Raw genomic sequence first — 20685 nt, 5'->3', positions numbered from 1 at the left:
CTTTTTAATAACACAGTGACCAGCAATGATTCCCAACACTCAGCACCTAGAATATTCTTTCAGTATAACCAACAACATGACTCACTAAGAACTATACTCCAAAAAAATTGGCACGTTTTACAGAACGATCCTATTATTAATGATCACATAGAAACTCATCCGTCCATAACATTTCGCAAAGCACGTTCCTTGGGAGATTATCTAACTAGAAGCTATTTTTCAGCAAAAACCAACACATCTTGGTTGAGCCAAAAAAGTTTGGGATTTTGGAAATGTGGCCATTGCAAGGCCTGTAAGTACGCTCAAAATACATACAAATACCAAACTTTTGATGGTCGTCAGTGCGAGATCAAAGATCGAATTACATGTGACACTGAATTTGTGATTTATGTCATTGAATGTGGATGTCATTGGAAGTACCATTCACAAGTTAAAAGTCAGGTTCTTACAACACTTCAGAGCCATAAAAAATCAAGATAAAACCTATCCTTTGGCCAAACATTTCTGGGAGGCACATAAAGGAGAATGTAGTACCTTATCCTTTTATGGTATCAAACATATTAAAAACAATCCCAGAGCTGGCAACAGAACGCTTGAGCTCAGACAAATGGAATCCAAAATGATTTTACTATTGGGTTCCGAATCCCCTTTGGGGCACAATCTTGATGCTCAGCTCTATGTCCATCTTAGATGATAATATACCGTTTACTGCTTTTATTCTCATTTTAGAAAGAGACTCCCTATGCTTTCTAACTCTAAAAATAGTAGTGCTAATTTAGCAGTATTTTATTTACATTCTCTTTTTGAAGATGGGTGAGAAGATCATAATGAACTCATATGAACATGCCATGACAGAATTTGTAAAGTGGATATGACTGAGTAATTTTCCTTATTCTGAGTTCACACTATAGTTTGATGAAATTTAGGTGTAATTAGGTCTTATGAATTATTATGTAGATCTGTACTGTGCTATTGATGATGATTGTTTAATTTCACTTCCCTGTAACTTGGCAAATGCAGAATATGTAATATTACATATAGAGATACATATATATATATGGAATATGATATGGGACCAAGAAATCAATAGAACTGGTTGTTTTAATTGGAGTTTTGTAACACTTTGATGCACTTTATATGCTCTTTTGCACTTCTTATTAGTATAGATTTTTAGCACTTTGCACCTTATGCTGAGGCCTTACTTGAATACAACCTATCTACATGTGTCTATAGAATTACCTGTTATACAGATAAGGATAGAGATGAATCAGATTTGATTATATAGGCATTAGATATATACTCAAGCACTACAATATAGTCAAATAGAATTTTAATACAGGATATTAATTAGTTATTAATAATTATATTTATATATAACGAATGACAACCTAAATATTTAAAAATATGATACTACAGTTCCTTCGTTTATATTTATATTGTTACTTTTCCTGTCATTTGAGTAATGTCTTTATATGACCAAACATTATGAATTATTGGAAGCTATTGCCTTTTTTCTATTATATTTGATATTTATGACTTTTTAATTCTAATTTTTTCTGAAAGTATTAGCATTAATGTAGGTTCATTCTTTTATCAAGTGTTGTATTTAAATAATGATCATTGCATGCTTCAAAATGGCCGCCGCTTTTTTAGTACACTATAGTGTTATGGAAATAAATGAAGGACTTAAAATTTGTATGTAAATGATGTTGGCTGAGCAGCCAAACTGTCCAGTAGAAGGCGTTTTGCCGAAACGCGTTGACAGACATCACACTCAGGACTCTGTGTTACCTGTATAAGAAAATAAATTCATGAACTAAATACGAGCGCATTGGATTTAATCGATTTCGAGATTTGGGAGATACTTGATGGGATCGGTGCAGCCGTCAGATGGCTATCAGTCCATCTGTTGAAGAAATATTTTAAACGTGGTCTCCGGTACGCGAGACGGCTGGCACGCCGGTTGAGTGCGCGTGGTTGTACTACTGGAGGAACTTGGATATTGTTTCCCACGCAGCACCGTGCCTTTGACAATCGAAGGAAAACGCAGCCGGACTGACACAGTAGGATTGTTACCTTTCCCCGGGGGGTTGGAGAACGCCCGTGGGGTAATGAACGCGGTCCTCCGAGCAGTTTGACAGGCTTGATATCAGCGTTTCTTCGTTCGTATGAATAATTGGCACACGGCCCGGAAAATAAACGGAAAACTAACGGCAGGAAAGAATTTACTTTGGCGTTTGACACACGGCTTTCCTGTCCTACAGAAGCAGATTAATTCATAATCTGAAACAATCCACAAGCTACACAGTATTTAGCTGTTGATAGGTCTATATCTACACAGAGTCCTGTTTTATAGAATTTTTGTCCATATCCTTCTATTCTACATTTTTCGTTTTCTCTGTTAGGAGTTAGAAATCTGACATTTGAAAAGTAACGAGACATTGTTAAACCCTATGCAAAATGGCTGAACGGAGAAAATTGTGGGAACAAGCAGCAGCCGAGCTGTTTGACAACTCGAAAATTAGCAGTGGACCCATGGGGGTTCAGATACAAACTACCTCCAATATTATACATCAATTAGAAAAAGCACGTATTTCTGAACTTAAAAAATGGTGGGAAATGACCTCATTAACTAAATACATCGAAAGTGGTAGAATACCTAGAGGTCTACGTATTTTAATCTTACCCACCTTAGGAGATATGGACTCAGATTTATTGGAGGAATGGAGAATGCAAACAGCAGACTGCTCAACCAAACTCATGGGAACCTTAATCACTCCAGCCAAGAGATGCATGGAGGAACAAATCATTAAAATTGAAGAACTTACAAAAGAATTAGAAAAGATGCCTAACCAACAAGAAATTTCTAATCAGTTAGCGAAAATGGAAGAACGGATCAAATACAAGGAAGAAGAAATTAAATCACGTAAAGCACATAAATTCAACAGAGACAAGATGGATTATGAGCATGGAAGAATCTATGCATTTGCTCGAAAATATGATACTGCAAGAACCAAAGATATGTCCAAGAGTGGGGCTGATTGTGCTGTACAACAGATATCTGCAGATGACAGTTCAGAAATAGAGTCCTCTGCTGACGAGATACCACGTAATAAGCTGGATTTTCAGGGGGAAATGCGCCTCATGCGGGCTCGCATCTATATGGATAGAGTGATACTGTGGGTGCGATATATCGATGATTTGTTTATTATTTGGGACGGCACAGAACAACTGTTGTTGGAATACATAAATGTACTAAATAACAACCAATTTAACATCTATTTAGATGCTATCTTCAGTAGAGATACTATCTCCTTTTTAGATGTCCAACTAAAAGTAGAAAAAAATCATCTTGAGACAACTATATATCGAAAGCCCACGGCCTGTAATTCCATATTACATGCTAATAGTGGGCATCCTCATGCACTTAAATGGAGCATACCATACAGCCAGCTACTGCGGGCTCGCAGAATATGCTCTGATGAGAACCAATATGACTTGGAATCTAAGGCAATGGTGGACAGGTTTCTAAGTAGAGGTTATCCTCCAAAAAATTTAAGTGATGCACTATACAGAGTAAGGAGTAAAAGTAGAGATGAGTTACTTTTTAATAACACAGTGACCAGCAATGATTCCCAACACTCAGCACCTAGAATATTCTTTCAGTATAACCAACAACATGACTCACTAAGAACTATACTCCAAAAAAATTGGCACGTTTTACAGAACAATCCTATTATTAATGATCACATAGAAACTCATCCGTCCATAACATTTCGCAAAGCACGTTCCTTGGGAGATTATCTAACTAGAAGCTATTTTTCAGCAAAAACCAACACATCTTGGTTGAGCCAAAAAAGTTTGGGATTTTGGAAATGTGGCCATTGCAAGGCCTGTAAGTACGCTCAAAATACATACAAATACCAAACTTTTGATGGTCGTCAGTGCGAGATCAAAGATCGAATTACATGTGACACTGAATTTGTGATTTATGTCATTGAATGTGGATGTCATAAAAAATACATTGCAAGTACCATTCACAAGTTAAAAGTCAGGTTCTTACAACACTTCAGAGCCATAAAAAATCAAGATAAAACCTATCCTTTGGCCAAACATTTCTGGGAGGCACATAAAGGAGAATGTAGTACCTTATCCTTTTATGATATCAAACATATTAAAAACAATCCCAGAGCTGGCAACAGAACGCTTGAGCTCAGACAAATGGAATCCAAAATGATTTTACTATTGGGCTCCGAATCCCCTTTGGGGCACAATCTTGATGCTGAGCTCTATGTCCATCTTAGATGATAATATACCGTTTACTGCTTTTATTCTCATTTTAGAAAGAGACTCCCTATGCTTTCTAACTCCAAAAATAGTAGTGCTAATTTAGCAGTATTTTATTTACATTCTCTTTTTGAAGATGGGTGAGAAGATCATAATGAACTCATATGAACATGCCATGACAGAATTTGTAAAGTGGATATGACTGAGTAATTTTCCTTATTCTGAGTTCACACTATAGTTTGATGAAATTTAGGTGTAATTAGGTCTTATGAATGATTATGTAGATCTGTACTGTGCTATTGATGATGATTGTTTAATTTCACTTCCCTGTAACTTGGCAAATGCAGAATATGTAATATTACATATAGAGATACATACAGGGAGTGCAGAATTATTAGGCAAGTTGTATTTTTGAGGATTAATTTTATTATTGAACAACAACCATGTTCTCAATGAACCCAAAAAACTCATTAATATCAAAGCTGAATATTTTTGGAAGTAGTTTTTAGTTTGTTTTTAGTTTTAGCTATGTTAGGGGGATATCTGTGTGTGCAGGTGACTATTACTGTGCATAATTATTAGGCAACTTAACAAAAAAATATATATACCCATTTCAATTATTTATTATTACCAGTGAAACCAATATAACATCTCAACATTCACAAATATACATTTCTGACATTCAAAAACAAAACAAAAACAAATCAGTGACCAATATAGCCACCTTTCTTTGCAAGGACACTCAAAAGCCTGCCATCCATGGATTCTGTCGGTGTTTTGATCTGTTCACCATCAACATTGCGTGCAGCAGCAACCACAGCCTCCCAGACACTGTTCAGAGAGGTGTACTGTTTTCCCTCCTTGTAAATCTCACATTTGATGATGGACCACAGGTTCTCAATGGGGTTCAGATCAGGTGAACAAGGAGGCCATGTCATTAGATTTCCTTCTTTTATACCCTTTCTTGCCAGCCACGCTGTGGAGTACTTGGACGCGTGTGATGGAGCATTGTCCTGCATGAAAATCATGTTTTTCTTGAAGGATGCAGACTTCTTCCTGTACCACTGCTTGAAGAAGGTGTCTTCCAGGAACTGGCAGTAGGACTGGGAGTTGAGCTTGACTCCATCCTCAACCCGAAAAGGCCCCACAAGCTCATCTTTGATGATACCAGCCCAAACCAGTACTCCACCTCCACCTTTCTGGCGTCTGAGTCGGACTGGAGCTCTCTGCCCTTTACCAATTCAGCCACGGGCCCATCCATCTGGCCCATCAAGACTGACTCTCATTTCATCAGTCCATAAAACCTTAGAAAAATCAGTCTTGAGATATTTCTTGGCCCAGTCTTGACGTTTCAGCTTGTGTGTCTTGTTCAGTGGTGGTCGTCTTTCAGCCTTTCTTACCTTGGCCATGTCTCTGAGTATTGTACACCTTGTGCTTTTGGGCACTCCAGTGATGTTGCAGCTCTGAAATATGGCCAAACTGGTGGCAAGTGGCATCGTGGCAGCTGCACGCTTGACTTTTCTCAGTTCATTTGCAGTTAATTTGCGCCTTGGATTTTCCACACGCTTCTTGCGACCCTGTTGACTATTTTGAATGAAACGCTTGATTGTTCGATGATCACGCTTCAGAAGCTTTGCAATTTTAAGAGTGCTGCATCCCTCTGCAAGATATCTCACTATTTTTGACTTTTCTGAGCCTGTCAAGTCCTTCTTTTGACCCATTTTGCCAAAGGAAAGGAAGTTGCCTAATAATTATGCACACCTGATATAGGGTGTTGATGTCATTAGACCACACCCCTCCTCATTACAGAGATGCACATCACCTAATATGCTTAATTGGTAGTAGGCTTTCGAGCCTATACAGCTTGGAGTCAGACAACATGCATAAAGAGGATGATGTGGTCAAAATACTAATTTGCCTAATAATTCTGCACTCCCTGTATATATATATATGGAATATGATATGGGACCTAGAAATCAATAGAACTGGTTGTTTTAATTGGAGTTTTGTAACACTTTGATGCACTTTATATGCTCTTTTGCACTTATTATTAGTATAGATTTTTAGCACTTTGCACCTTATGCTGAGGCCTTACTTGAATACAACCTATCTACATGTGTCTATAGAATTACCTGTTATACAGATAAGGATAGAGATGAATCAGATTTGATTATATAGGCATTAGATATATACTCAAGCACTACAATATAGTCAAATAGAATTTTAATACAGGATATTAATTAGTTATTAATAATTATATTTATATATAACGAATGACAACCTAAATATTAAAAAATATGATACTACAGTTCCTTCGTTTATATTTATATTGTTACTTTTCCTGTCATTTGAGTAATGTCTTTATATGACCAAACATTATGAATTATTGGAAGCTATTGCCTTTTTTCTATTATATTTGATATTTATGACTTTTTAATTCTAATTTTTTCTGAAAGTATTAGCATTAATGTAGGTTCATTCTTTTATCAAGTGTTGTATTTAAATAATGATCATTGCATGCTTCAAAATGGCCGCCGCTTTTTTAGTACACTATAGTGTTATGGAAATAAATGAAGGACTTAAAATTTGTATGTAAATGATGTTGGCTGAGCAGCCAAACTGTCCAGTAGAAGGCGTTTTGCCGAAACGCGTTGACAGACATCACACTCAGGACTCTGTGTTACCTGTATAAGAAAATAAATTCATGAACTAAATACGAGCGCATTGGATTTAATCGATTTCGAGATTTGGGAGATACTTGATGGGATCGGTGCAGCCGTCAGATGGCTATCAGTCCATCTGTTGAAGATATATATATATATATATATATGTGTGTGTGAGAGATAAGTGAACTGCATCCAGGATCGGACAGAAAAGTGAGAAAGAGGACTACAACATCCACGAAGAAGAAAGACTGGCACATGGCCCGACAAAAAGCATGTGGGTCAGTGTACAAAGAGGATATAGCAGTTCATGAGAAAAGTAGAATATGGAATAGAAACCAGTGTCCCTATTAGGGTGACAGGATGTGCCCTCTGTAAGTAAGAAAAGGAATAAGGTTGTAATAATAAGAAGAAAGAGAAACTCTTCCAATGGAAGATGTACCAGAAACCCCAATGGAATCTAGAACATGGATTTGGAAGCAGAAACACCGCTTTTCACCCAGTGAGAAAGGACATCCCTAAAAACATAGGCATGTCCCCCGAAAAAAATGGCGGGAAACCAAATGTACCGGCAGAGTCCTTACTTATACAAGTAACTATATAGTAACCGCTCCCAAAAGAAGCACCTCACATGGTCCCTGTAGGGAATAGTTAAACATAAAAGTATGGCTAAAAGCCTACACCAATAGCTCCGAAGTGCAGGAAATCAATAAATTAATAAATGCTTATCCAGCCAAATACATGCTTTTATGAAGAAAGGAATATTTATATACGATCACAGAGTAAAATGTACTGTTCACAAACAATACCCACAGTCCCCTGAGGTCAGGGCTCTGGTGTTCTATAGGTCAGTCCCCGAGTCCCACTCCCCTCTCGCTAGTGGTAGTGGTTATTCCCAATTCACTATTAAGACCCACTTATAGAACGAGTATCAGGAGTCCCACTCTAACCCCTTTAATAAAGTCAAAAGTGTTCCAGTACCAAAGCATTATGTAATGCAGACAGCCACTCCTCCCTTTTACATTTAGTGACATCTTTTTGAGATTTGGCAAAATCAGATTTGTTAGAAATGTTATTTGTCACCTCCCTGTCATGGAAGGGTTTTATCCAGCTGGTTGCCAGCCACATAAAAGGCCAAACATTGGATGTGATTTTTTTGTGAAAAGTTACTGCCTTTCAAAGAATCACCCCTTCCATCTAGTCAGACCATACACAGTTTGATTTTCAGATGGACTGTGGTTTGAGACCGATACACCCTGAGTCTCCTAAAATTACAGCTCAGAATCTGTAGGGTTAATCAGCCAATCCTATCTGTCTTTGCCAATTACGGTTTTCATTTTTTAAACATAAAGAACCTTGTAGTGACGATTTCAGTTTTATTTTTCCCGCTATGACAATAAATGTGCTGCCCCTCCACAATTTAGTGTCACTTTGCTGCTTCTTGATTCAATTTGATAGTAAAACTTATGAAGTATGATAATTGTAGGATAAAAACGAGGTTGAGGAATGCCCAGTGCCTCACTGCCTGATAGCTGTACGTGCAATCTATCACAGTCAATAAAGTTCCCACTGGTAATGCAAAAAAAAACCTTAGGCAATATCAGTACTGGAAGCTGAATGGCAACATAGAAGACTATTAACACTGGCTAGATCTGCCACTGTTTATTTATTGTTTGAGTTTTATATAGCACTATCTAAACACAAAGTTATCAGAGCACTTTTCATGTTCTGTGAATAAGTTTACTAGAAGTACATGTGGGGATTTGTGTGGGTAAAAATAGTAAGAGAGCAAAGTATAGAAAAATACAGCAGTTAGGTAGTCAAAGTAGTCATAAATGTATATAACAATACAGCATTAAGGTAATGGCGTTGGAAATAGACTTGAGACTGAAAGAGTAAGCCTATCTTCTTGAGGGATCCTGTTGATGTCGATGTGGGTTGGAGCTCAGCTTGTGCGTGTGTTGAAGTAGTTGCTAAGCAGTAGAGATTTGAGGTCCTATTTGAAGCAAGAAAAGGAGGGGTTGCAGCGGAGATCCTTAGGGAGTGTGTACCAAATCCTAGGAGCATTTTCTTGAGAAAGAGTGTGCCTGGGATGATCTCTTCTTCAGATTAGGATGTATGAGAACAAGAGATTTGGAGCTTCTCAGTGCCTGGCCTCTTACTGCTTTTGGTAGTTTGGTTTTTATGTAATTGTTTTTTTTTTTGTTTGTTATGTAGAGCTGTGTGGGTGATACAAGCTGTCTTGAAGATGTATCGTCCTTCAGTGGGAAGCCAATTGAGAGTCTTTAGGGCCAGTGAGATGCGGTCAAACCGTTTAATTCCTGTCATGAGCCTGGCAGCCACATTTAGAGTTGCTCTTAGGGCGCAAGGTGATTTTTCAGAGTTCCTATGAAGTCAAGTTTCGAGCGAACTAACGATTGCACTACTGTCTTAAGACTGTCAGGGGGAATAAATGGATTGATTTCTTGAGATGCTGTAGTTTGTGGAGCGCTGCTTTGGCTGAATTGTTGATGTGTTCCTTCATTGACATGGTTTGCTACTGACTTTTGTTTGAAGACCTTTTCTAAAGGGGTGTGAAATTGTGTATATTTGTTTACTTAAATTCCTGGCCAATTTCATGAAATTATGCATTCAGACTGAACTGTGTTTTGCCATTATCTCAAGTTATTTTATTGTGTTATTTTTTTACATGAGCATGCATCTTACATGAATGTCTTATGGGATATGGCAGGATTCTGGTTTGAGACATAAATGTTTCTGTGTGATGAGGTTTCTTGCAGGCCGAAACAACACCATCATTATTAAAATATTACCCATTGTAAGAAATTGGATTATTTTTTGTGGTAGGTGACTACCCACCTCAAGGAATAATCGCAATCCTCGTCAGGGTGAACCCTTAAATTAAACTGAGCTCAACTTTGTGATAGCTATGGCACAGTGCAGGCAGGCTTAACTTAGGGCGATGTGTAAAGTATTTATGCAGTATCAAAACAGTAATAACATCAAAATACATGATAATAAAAATTGCAAACTGTATTAAAAACTTGAGTAAAATCTAATAAACAAAATGACACCAAAATAACAAATATCCTATAAAAAAAACTGGATATGTGAGTTCTTAAAGATCTAAGCTGAAATAGTGGGAGAAAACGCAAAGCTCCAGTGGTAGTCAGTGGTAGACTGGGACCTCTGCGCAATTTGAGGCTGACCTCAGTGAAGTGCAGGTTGGATACACCAACCAGGTTCTTCCTTGTAATAGATCTTATCTGCTAATTGTAGTCCTTCAAGTCTTAATCCACCACAGTAGTACACTTCCAACACACACCTGAGGACTACAAGGGAGGCACAGGGTGTCAGGCAGGGGCCAACAGGAGGAACCAGTCCAGTTCCAGTTGTCACTGTCCAGCTGCGTACTAGGAGTCAACTTGTTTGTCCTGAGTTCAAGAGCGAGTGAGTCAACCCTACCAACTGTTGCAGCAGTTGCTGTTTGTGTTACTGCAAACAGGCCCAAAAGGCCATGTACCGGGTCCTTTTCAAGATGGCGAAAGCCTTCGACCATACTTATCTTGGGTTGGATGTGGGGAGTCTGATAATCCAAGTATCCTCCCACATCTAACATGAAAATCCAGTTTGAGGCAGGCTCTGTACTCACAGAGACAGACATCTAGTAGGGAAAAAGCAGAGTCCACCAGCAACTAGACAGCGGATACACAAGAATTGTCTTGGCATCCTGCTTTGTTCCTTTCAAGTCTGCATCAAGTGTTCCATGTAGCTCATTAGATTTGTCAAGCAGAATCTGATGCTGTAGTGTGAAAAAGGATTAACCCCCCTGAACCCTTCGCCCCAAACCAACCCTCCCATCCAGGCTGCATCTTCTGTGGAGTTCTGGGGAAGTTACTCTGCTCATTCAGGAGGGCCTATTGTTTGCTTCTTTTTATGCATTTAAAACCTTTTTCACACCTATTCAAGGCTCAGCACAAGCTGAGACCTGGCAGTGAAGTATGCTAATTAGCTTTCTGACTGTTTGTGGCAATAAGTTAGATCTTTAATAGCTATTAAATTATACTTTTCATTATTTTTCTAGATAGACCCATCACCGAGATACAGAATTAGTATTTTAATCTGCACTCTTGTTCTCTACTTAGTATAGATAGGCCTGCCACATGAAAAGAGCTTTTAAGGGCCTTGACACTGTAGGAACAAGGTAACACTAGCTTTCTACATGTCCCAGCTTGATGAGAAGGATTTCTGAGCTCTTAAATGCTAGGTTTTATAAGGTCCTTTTGTATAAAAGGCTGTATGTGTATGAAAATGGAACATGTTATTGTGGCTACATTAAACTGTTACTTCAGTGTTGTCCATCACTTTTAATATCACAACCTTCATTTTATTGCAGGTAATATGACAGTCGGGGACTTAGTTATGGTGAACGGACTACTCTTCCAGCTATCTCTACCATTGAACTTCCTCGGAACTGTGTACAGAGAAACTCGACAAGCTCTCATTGACATGAACACTTTATTTACACTACTAAGTGTGGATACAAAAATTAAAGTAAGTGTTTAAAATTATATGTGTTTCTTCATGGGATGCAACTGGTTCAGATACAACTCGTATTTTAGTAAAATGCTGCACATAACAGGCAGACCAGGGAAGTAAAATAGGGAGCATTAGTACCCAGCCATATTTTAGCTGATGACTGTATTTGGACTTGGAGTGTCATCATGCAATACTGTACAATGCTTACATGCCAAAGTGGGTCAATAGATAGTGCTTGCCTGGCTGATAGTGAGTCTAGATGGGACCATCTGTGTTTGCTTTCATGTTGTTTGTACTCGTCTGGCACAAGTAGCATCGTACTGTCGTCCTGGCATCCAAATGAATCACCCTGAAACTTTCCAGAAAGTGCTACTTTTTTTTGGGTTTCACATGTGAAGTTTTGGAATAATCCATCAAGCGGAGGCCGTGAAAGGGTCGGAGGGTGTAGCCACATGCATTTTTCAATGGGAACTTTAAACACAGGTACAGCCCAAGCAACTGAATGGATTTACACTAAATTGGCAGAAAGCCCTCGCCAGGCACTGATAAACACCTCAATATTACAGTACTCATGACATCATCTATAAGGTTATTGATATAATCATTGCAACATTTATATTGATAGTATTGATGTGATGTGTAGCAGGGAGGCGCAAGTTATACCTGTCTTAGGGTACAAGTTATAGTTACTTGAGATAACTATAACTGGTGATTTCTTGTATTTATTTTTCAGAGTTTCAAGCATTACTTTGTTAGTGAACATTTCACCTTACTATAACGCGTTACTTTAACCTTTGTTTTCTTCAGGGACAATTTATATATAGTCAGTACCAGGTTTCTATAGATGGTTTTGCTTTTCTTATAACTTTGGCACCCTATGACGAATGTCTCAAACATTTCGAAAAAACATGTTCTTCCACCTCAGCTCTTTTCTGGAAAGTTTTGCGGTGATCCATCAGTCATAAACAGAAAAAAATAGGAGGGGGACAATACATGTTTTCACCATTCACTTTTCCATAGAAGAATAAGACACAGGTACAGCCAAATTTGGCAGAAAGCTAGATCTTGATCCAGAAAGCATGCTTTCTGTGGTTTGGTGGGATCCTTCTCAGTAGGGTTTTGAGAAATTAAGGCTAAAATATAAACATTTCACGTCTCAGGGGAGCCGACCGATCTCTAGACAAGATCTAATTGGCAGCCACCACATCAATAAAGATGTGACAACAGCCATTTCAGAATTTCAGAACTTGGTGGACTCAGTCCCCTGTCCTGCAAAAAGGGGCTAAAAACTCATATTAATTAAAAAAAAAATTGCAACAAATATGCGGTAGATCCACAAATCTGCAGTGAAATACAAACAAAGTGCATAAAAAACACCCCCAGTGTGGCCGAAGGCCTCCAAACCCCAGGACACAGTTTCCCTGCCCACAAGAGCATGGACGTTTTATGCCCTCTTACCAGGCAGGAGCAGAATGCTCATCCTCCTGGGTAGGAGCACGAAAGCTTTTCCCTGCCAGCACTCTCGTGGGCAGGGAAACACAGAAATGCTCCACCCACTGCTCCCACAGGGCGGGAGCAATACTAGCACCCGGATTGGGTGCTGGCAGGGGCTTTCCCTTACAGCCCTCCAGCATGGTAATTGTTGGCTGAAGCGGGTGGGCACAGAGGCACCCCACTATTAGAAAAATAATATGATGCTGGTTCCTGCTTTTGCAGGTAGCTGGCAGGGTGCAAGGGCTCTAGTGTATTCCCTGCAGCCCCCAGCATAAAATAAAATTATGTGGGTGCACCAGAGCTCCCTATTTATTTCAATTGTTTGTTAAAATAAACATGTTGCTAGCTCTTGAGCTGCCCTTGAGCCTGCTCACAGGAGCCAAGGGAGCCCTGGGGCTTCCTCTGTGGACGTCAACTAAATTTAAAGATGTGTTTGCCCCGGGTGAGCACCGGGCACCCAAAAATAAAAAGTAACAGAATATTAAACGAGGGGCAGGAGCCTCTCAATAATTATTCACTTCTCCAGCATGGAGCATACCATAACACCCTGTAAGAGTTTGTTACTGATTCTTTGGAGCGTAGTGGTACCCCTAGAAAGAGGGGCACCACCAAGGAGTTTTTTTAATGTTGTGGGAGGCTGCAGGGAGTACGGCAGCCCCCAGCAATATTAAAACAGTAAGTCTCCCGGGTCATTAAGTCCATGACCAGAGGAAGGTTTACCAGATTTTATTTAAATAACTCACTACTGGAGCTGCATACTTTTCACATAGAGTGCAGAGCCTCCTTGTGGTTGGTTATGTAGCTGCACATTGTAATTTAAAAAATGTTGGACAAAATACTCAGATCTGTTGATTATTTTTTTTTTTTAAACAAACATTTATTAAAATATTTTTGACAGTCTTTTTTATTAAACATTGTACTGTGTGCATTAACAAAATATACATTTGATTATAACTAATGGTGAAGGTCGATTGGATGACTGCGAAATGGCTGTCGTAAATGCCCCTGCCATGCTTGGCATTGAGGAACTGGATATTCACCTGAATAATGTCATACTAGCTATTAAGGGCTCATTACCAGATAAGGCCCCAGGGCCAGATGGGGTCCCAGCTGATGTCTTTAAGTAGAACATTGATATTTGGGTTCCAATTTTGGTAAACATTTTCAGAGCTGTGTCAACCTCGGTCATTCTTCCTTCATGGTCCAATGCCATTATTGTCCCGATTTTTAAGAAGGGAGACCGTAGTGAGCCTGCTTGTTATTGTCCAATTCCTCTGATAGATGCCACCGCAAAGATTTTTGGGAGAATCCTCCTGGAATATTTGGAAGCCTGGGCTCTTGACAATAACATAATTTCCAAGTCTCAGTTTGGTTTCAGGAAGGCGGTGGGGACAGTCGACCAATGTTTGAACCTCCACCTGATCAGAGAAAAGTACATGGGGGCGAAGCAAGGGTGTCTTTATTTTGCATTTATGGATCTAACGGCAGATTTTAATAACATGGACAGAAGCAAATTATGGGCGATGCTAACCTATAAAGGTGCTGATCCAAAAATAGTGTCCCTGTTGGCCCAACTTCACAATGATGTGGAAGCTAAGGTCAGATTTGGGCAAGAGGGGCAATGCACCAGCCCCTTTAAGGATAGGAAAGGGTTAAGACAGGGTTGTGTTCTTGCACCCTTCCTCTTCATGTTCTATATAAATGGTCTAGAGGAAGCTCTGATTGACGAAAAGGCAGATCCCCCTAAGATTGCCAACAGACCACAACCAATATTAATGTATGCCGATGATTGTGTCCTGATGTCACAAACTGGAAGAGGCCTTCAAAAACTTTTAAACAGATTTGTGGATTTATTGACAGCCTTGGGATTGTCCACAAACAAAACAAAATCATATACTATGATCTTTGGCTGCCCAAGAACTAGAGCCCCTCAGTTTTATATTGAAGGCATCCAACTGAGCAGTGTGAATACCTTCACATATTTGGGGATTACCTTAGATAGTGGGTCTACCTGGAAGCACCTTAGAAAAATTAGGGTCACACTGTACAACCAAGCAGTGGCAGCTTTACGCAAATTAATTATCAAACTAGTCTGCACACCACTAAAGCCCATCACCACCATCTATAATGCAAGGCCTACTTCGATTGTCGGATATGGAGAGGGGGTATGGGGCTATAAGGCGCATCATCTCTGCAAATCAGAAAAAAACACATTTCTGAGAATTTTACTCTCACAGAGCATTCCCGCTATAATTCCACATGCAGAATTAGGTCTCCCTTTTCTGGAGGACTTGATTAAGTTAGCCCCTTTAGCCCTCTGGATGTCTGTTTGTCTAGGCCGGAAGCCGCTCTTTCTCAGACACTGCTTATGGACTGCATGTGGCTGGATGGAGTACTGATATGTCCCTGTGTTATGTACATTAAAGAGTCCCTAAGCAGCCTTAACAGATCAGACTTATTCTTTAACCCTGGGGCCATAGCCAAGCAGGACATCCCAGTAGTAAAAAATGAATTTCAAGAGAAATTGGCTACTGATAGAGAGAGGCACGATTTGGGGAAAGGCATGGTGATAGCTTATCTTCCCTTATGTACCACATACAAAATTGAACCCTATCTTTTAACTGTCCATGGCACCATATATATTTCCTGACCAGGTTTCTCCTCCCCCTGGCCCATTTTTTAGTGGCTTATCCACCTAAGGTGTACCGCAGTAGGGACCTAGTACCCTGTCCATGTGATATGCGTACAGAACAATCACAAATGCAAATGCTTTTATTCTGTAAGCTGTACAAAGAGCAGAGGAAGGTGTTTTTAATGCCACTTCTTACATCACTAAATATCAGGAGGTGTAAGGAAGCTATTTTTCATCTGCAGTTACTCCAGTCTGATTTGATATGTATGGTTATTTATCGTATTATGGCTGCAGCGATAAAAGAAAGAAAATATCTTGATTCTACCCAAAGCACTTTAGGCACTTTGCTATAAATTTGCACAGCTCAGCAAATAATATTTTAGGTGACCAAATGACTGTCCATTCAGTTATGCAAATTTTAAGAGGTTCTAATTATTTTACTGTTCATCTTATGTACATATATCCCATTTGCTATTTTTTGTTGCACAGTTCGACAAACAATATTTTAGATGACCAAACGACTGTTTGATAAGGTATGCAAATTTCTAGAGGTTCCAATTATTGTAATGATCATCTTATGTACATATATCCTATTGCTATTTATTGATGTTTCTTTTTATCTTTTTAACTTATTAATTAACTTTGTACACATGCTCTTTTATTGATATCTATGAAAGATCCAAATAAAGATTTGTTTTGATTTAATAACTAATGGTGAGATTTTGAGAAAGATAATACATGTGTCCTATTTATGTTTATATCCGGACCCCTTTATCATGCCAATAGGCCCGCTTTTTATATTTGGGTGTTCTGACACTTTGACAAAGTCAGTAGGCCTGCCTTACTTAAAATCACAGCTACTATATTGTAACATCACAGAGTCAGCCGTGAGTGCCCATGGCGGCTTGGGCTCCAGGCTTTGCTCCCAAACCCCCTCACCCCCAACTGCATGCTGCTTGTGCACAGTGGGAGTTGGGAGTTGGGCACCAGCAGGAGGTAAAGTGCTATGGGCAGGCCCTGCACCCAACACCATGCTACTCACAGCCAAAGGTGGTGCACAGCATGGGATTGTTGTTACTGAGGTAATAAAATATGACTTTATTTTTGAAAAAAAAAAGTTGACTGCAAAAAAGTAACATTAAAGTTAGGTATCATAATATTTTACTTTGTATTAAAAAACCTTAGACATTTACAGGAAAAAAACAAAGATTAAAAGTACGTTAATGTTAGGTGAAAATGTCAGTTAAAACATTTGATTTTAAACAAACAAAACCACTGAAATTCACCAGTTATAGTTATACAAAGTAACTATAACTCCCACCCTCGCTGAACACTTTTTCACCTCACATGTTACATCACTCTTGGCATGTTCTATGATATCATTGATAAGATTCCTACAACATCTGAAATGCCAAAACTGTGCATAACAGGGGCACAAGTTATAGTTACTTTAGGTCTGCAGACATATGTTCAACACTGGTCGACTTCACTGTTGAGTCAGTACATGGTGTCCTTTTAACTGTAATGCCGTCAAATTTTTAGATTACTTTTAAGACCTCTCCCCCCCTCCCGGTCTGTTGGTATACTGGCTCAGATGGACACAATTAGAACTTTCAGGAATGTGTGGAGTCACTTTTCAATGATCAATAAATGTATATATATGCCATCTTGTGCATCTAATGAAGGCAACATTTTTCCTCTTTTATTTTTGCATGGTATTTGCTTTTGCTTCTTCACACCCTTAAATTCTCACATTTATACGTTTTCTCTTATTCTTTTGTCTTCTTTTGCTGTTTTTTGTTAAAGCAGTTAAGTGTCATTGCAGATGAAGGACTTCTTTACATCAGTAAACCCAGCAAGATCTTTCTGAGCATACAATCATCTTTTATACAAGTCAGATCTTTACTAAAAATGTGTTGCATTTTGACATTTGCAGGGCTTTCTGGGTAGGAAAATGTAGTAGGATCTTTGTAAGTCACACCTCCTGGGACTTCCCTGGGTGTCTAGCTTTCATAAAGGTTTGGAACTGTTAGGTTTCTCTGAGTGGTGGCTGGCCCTGGAACTATGTACCACAGCTGTCCACATGAACAGAAACATTGAAATAAAAGTGAAAAATCTTGACCTCTCCATGTTGCATTTTGAGGCTTTTCTGTCACAATGATATCTCTATCCACACAAGCAAGGTACCATTTGTACTGAGAAAAGTATAGGAATAGAGACTAGTAGAACATTTACTATGTATTAAAATTCTCTACAAGTTTGACTCACAAATGTGTAAGTCAGTGTCAGAAAGAACATATTTTACAAAACGCCGTCTGAATTGCATGATATTATGGGTAATACCACATTCAGAGTGAACTCAGACACTTTACATATTTCAAACGTGAAGGTTTCGTTCATAATCACTTTTCATGCATAAGATTTTGCCTTATCGATTGATGCATAGTCAGCACACAATGAATAATCATAATAAGCTGCAGTTTAGTTCTTAGGACTCTAGTTATTACATGTAACACTATGTATTCATGTATGGAAAATGATTTCCCATTAATAAAATAATGCTTAATATGGGTTAGTTCAGTTAGCAGAACCAGGCCGCACTAAGCTGCATTTCTGTCATTGCATGTTTCCAGCACGATGGGGTGCCGATGTCATCAGACGTCACGGAGGGGGGTCAGCCCTGACCTGGGGGGGTGGCCCTAGGGGGGAGCGCTAGCGCTTCCCCCGAGGGCCGGTAAACGCACATAATGGTTATGTCTGTGGCTCCTGAGAGGCGCAGCCAGGGACGTAACCATTACGTCCATGGCCCTCAAGGTGTTAAAGAAAAATGTTGCACAACTAGGATTCTCTAGTTTTCAATTTTGTGAATGTATTCAAACAGAAAAAATCCAGTGCCCCCCAACCTCCGCCCCCGTCCCGCCAGAGGCAGATTGGCCTAATATAATTTGGGGCAGAAACCTCCTGACACCAGGGGGGGGGGGGGGGGGGGGGGGGGGGGGGGGAGAGAGAGAGAGAGAGAGAGAGAGAGAGAGAAAAATACATATTTACTTTGTTTTTATGTTTTTATGTATGGGGAGCGACCCCTTAGGCAAGGGTCTCTCCCCTGGGGGGCAAATTGTATTTAGGCTATTTCTTCCTCCCTTGGGGAGATCAGCCTATTTTTGTTCGGCCAATCTGCCGCCAATGGGGGTGGAAACCACTAGACACCAGGGATTGGTGTGTGTGTATGTGTGTGTTTTGTTTGGGGGGGGGCAGCCCCTTGGGCAAGGGTCGCTCCCCATGGGGGCACATTACTGTTGACCATATCTGCCCCCATGGGGGCAGATCGGCCTATTTTTGGAAGGCGGCAGAAAGCCCACCAGAGAAGATTTTTTTTTTTTTAATAAGAGGGTGGGGGTATGGCCATCTCCCCCCCCCCCCCCACCCCAAATAAATGGGGCCAAAGTTGTTCTGCCCACCAGTGGTCAGATGGGGCAGTTAACCCCGATTCACAGCCCAGGGGGCAGAAAGTCTACTAGATGCCATGGAATAAACATTAAAAAAAATAGTGGGGTGGTGGCTACCAACCAGTATGGGCCTGGTTATGCCCTCACTCCAACTGAAGGGGGTAACAGTCTTTCAACTCTCCTCCTGCACACTAAAACATCTTATCCCACAGCAAGCAAGAGGATATTTGATTATTTTGGTTTTTGGTTTTAGATTTGAGCTTGGTAACTCTCACACTCGTCCCACTTGGAATGGTGCGGGTTGCACTTTTTTGACTTTGGGACGCTGCCATGTAGAAAAATCCACAAGACCTAGACACATCTGGAACTAAGCATCAGGCTGATTCCAGTTTGGTGTGCTTTACATGCACCCCACACCATTTTCTTACCCACCTCAAACCTCCAACTTTGCTGGAAATCACACATTGTCCCCACATTTTTGTGATGGAGCCTTCTGGAATCTGCAGGAATCCACAAAATCCCTACCACCGTTGTCTCATCTATACCGATAAAAATTCTGCTGCACTTGTCAGCCTAAATTTCTTTTTTTTTTTTCAAACTGCCCTTTTGGACCCGCTTTGGTTCCCCCTCAATTTTGACATGTTTTTGGCTCTTCCCTGTCACAGGCACATTTTTACCGGGAGACTGAGGGTAACGTTGGGTGGTAGGAAATTTGTCGTGAGGCGGTGATCCCACACAGAAATGTGGGAAACAAGTGATTTTTTCTTTTTAGCTAAACTTGAGATTTGCTGAGGATTCTGGGTAAGAAAACACTGGGGGATCCACGCAAGTCACACCTCCCAGGACTCCCTCGGGTGTCTAGTTTTCAGAAATATCTGGGCTTGGTAGGTTTCCCTAGATGGCTGCTGAGCCCAGGACCAAAAACGCAGGTGCTTCCGCGCCCCCCAACACACAAACACCCCACAAAAACAGGTAGTTATGTGTTTGATAATTTTGATGTGTCCAGATAGTGTTTTGGTGCATTATACTTTCGCGAGCACTAGGCTTAACAACGCAAGTGAGGTACCATTTTTATCTAGAGACTTGGGGTAACACTGGATAGAAGAAAATTTGTGGCTTCTCTCAGATTCCAGAACATTCTGTCATTGAAATGGGAGGAAAAAGTATTTTTTTGGCCAAATTTTGAGGTTTGCAAAGGATTATGGGTAACAGACCCTGGTCAGAGCCCCACAAGTCACCCTATCTTGGATTCCCCTACGTGTCTAGTTTTCAGATATGCGTAGGTTTGGTAGGTTTCCCTAGGCGCCGGCTGAGCTAGAGGCCAAAATTCACAGCTAAGCACTTTGCAAAAATCAGCTCTGTTTTCTTTGGGAAAATGTGGTGTGTCCATGTTGTGTTTTGGGGCATGTCCTGTCGCGGGCACTAGGCCTACCCACACAAGAGAGGTACCATTTTTATCGGTAGACTTGGGGGAATGCTGGGTGGAAGGAAATGTGTGGCTCATCTCTGATTCCAGAACTTTCTGTCACCGAAATGAGAGGAAAAAGTGTTTTTGTGGCCACATTTTGAGGTTTGCAAAGGATTCTGGGTAACAGAACTTGGTCAGAGCCCTACAAGTCACCCA

The 20685-nt window shown here is 40.0% G+C and overlaps 1 protein-coding gene across 1 annotated transcript in view; it reads left to right on the top strand.

Moving 5' to 3' along the window:
* Positions 1 to 20685, top strand: part of ABCB7 (ATP binding cassette subfamily B member 7) — a 607823-nt gene that overhangs the window by 422995 nt on the left and 164143 nt on the right. Inside the window, exon 10 of the mRNA XM_069210993.1 lies at positions 11347 to 11504. Within this exon, the coding sequence (XP_069067094.1) occupies positions 11347 to 11504 (158 nt within the window). The remainder of the gene's footprint in view (positions 1 to 11346; positions 11505 to 20685) is intronic.

This window comes from Pleurodeles waltl, chromosome 2_1 (genome assembly GCF_031143425.1).
Source record: "Pleurodeles waltl isolate 20211129_DDA chromosome 2_1, aPleWal1.hap1.20221129, whole genome shotgun sequence".
In the NCBI taxonomy this organism is placed as follows: Eukaryota; Metazoa; Chordata; class Amphibia; order Caudata; family Salamandridae; genus Pleurodeles; species Pleurodeles waltl.
The sequence above is the reverse complement of the archived record's forward strand: the minus strand, read 5'-3'. Positions and strand labels throughout refer to the sequence as shown.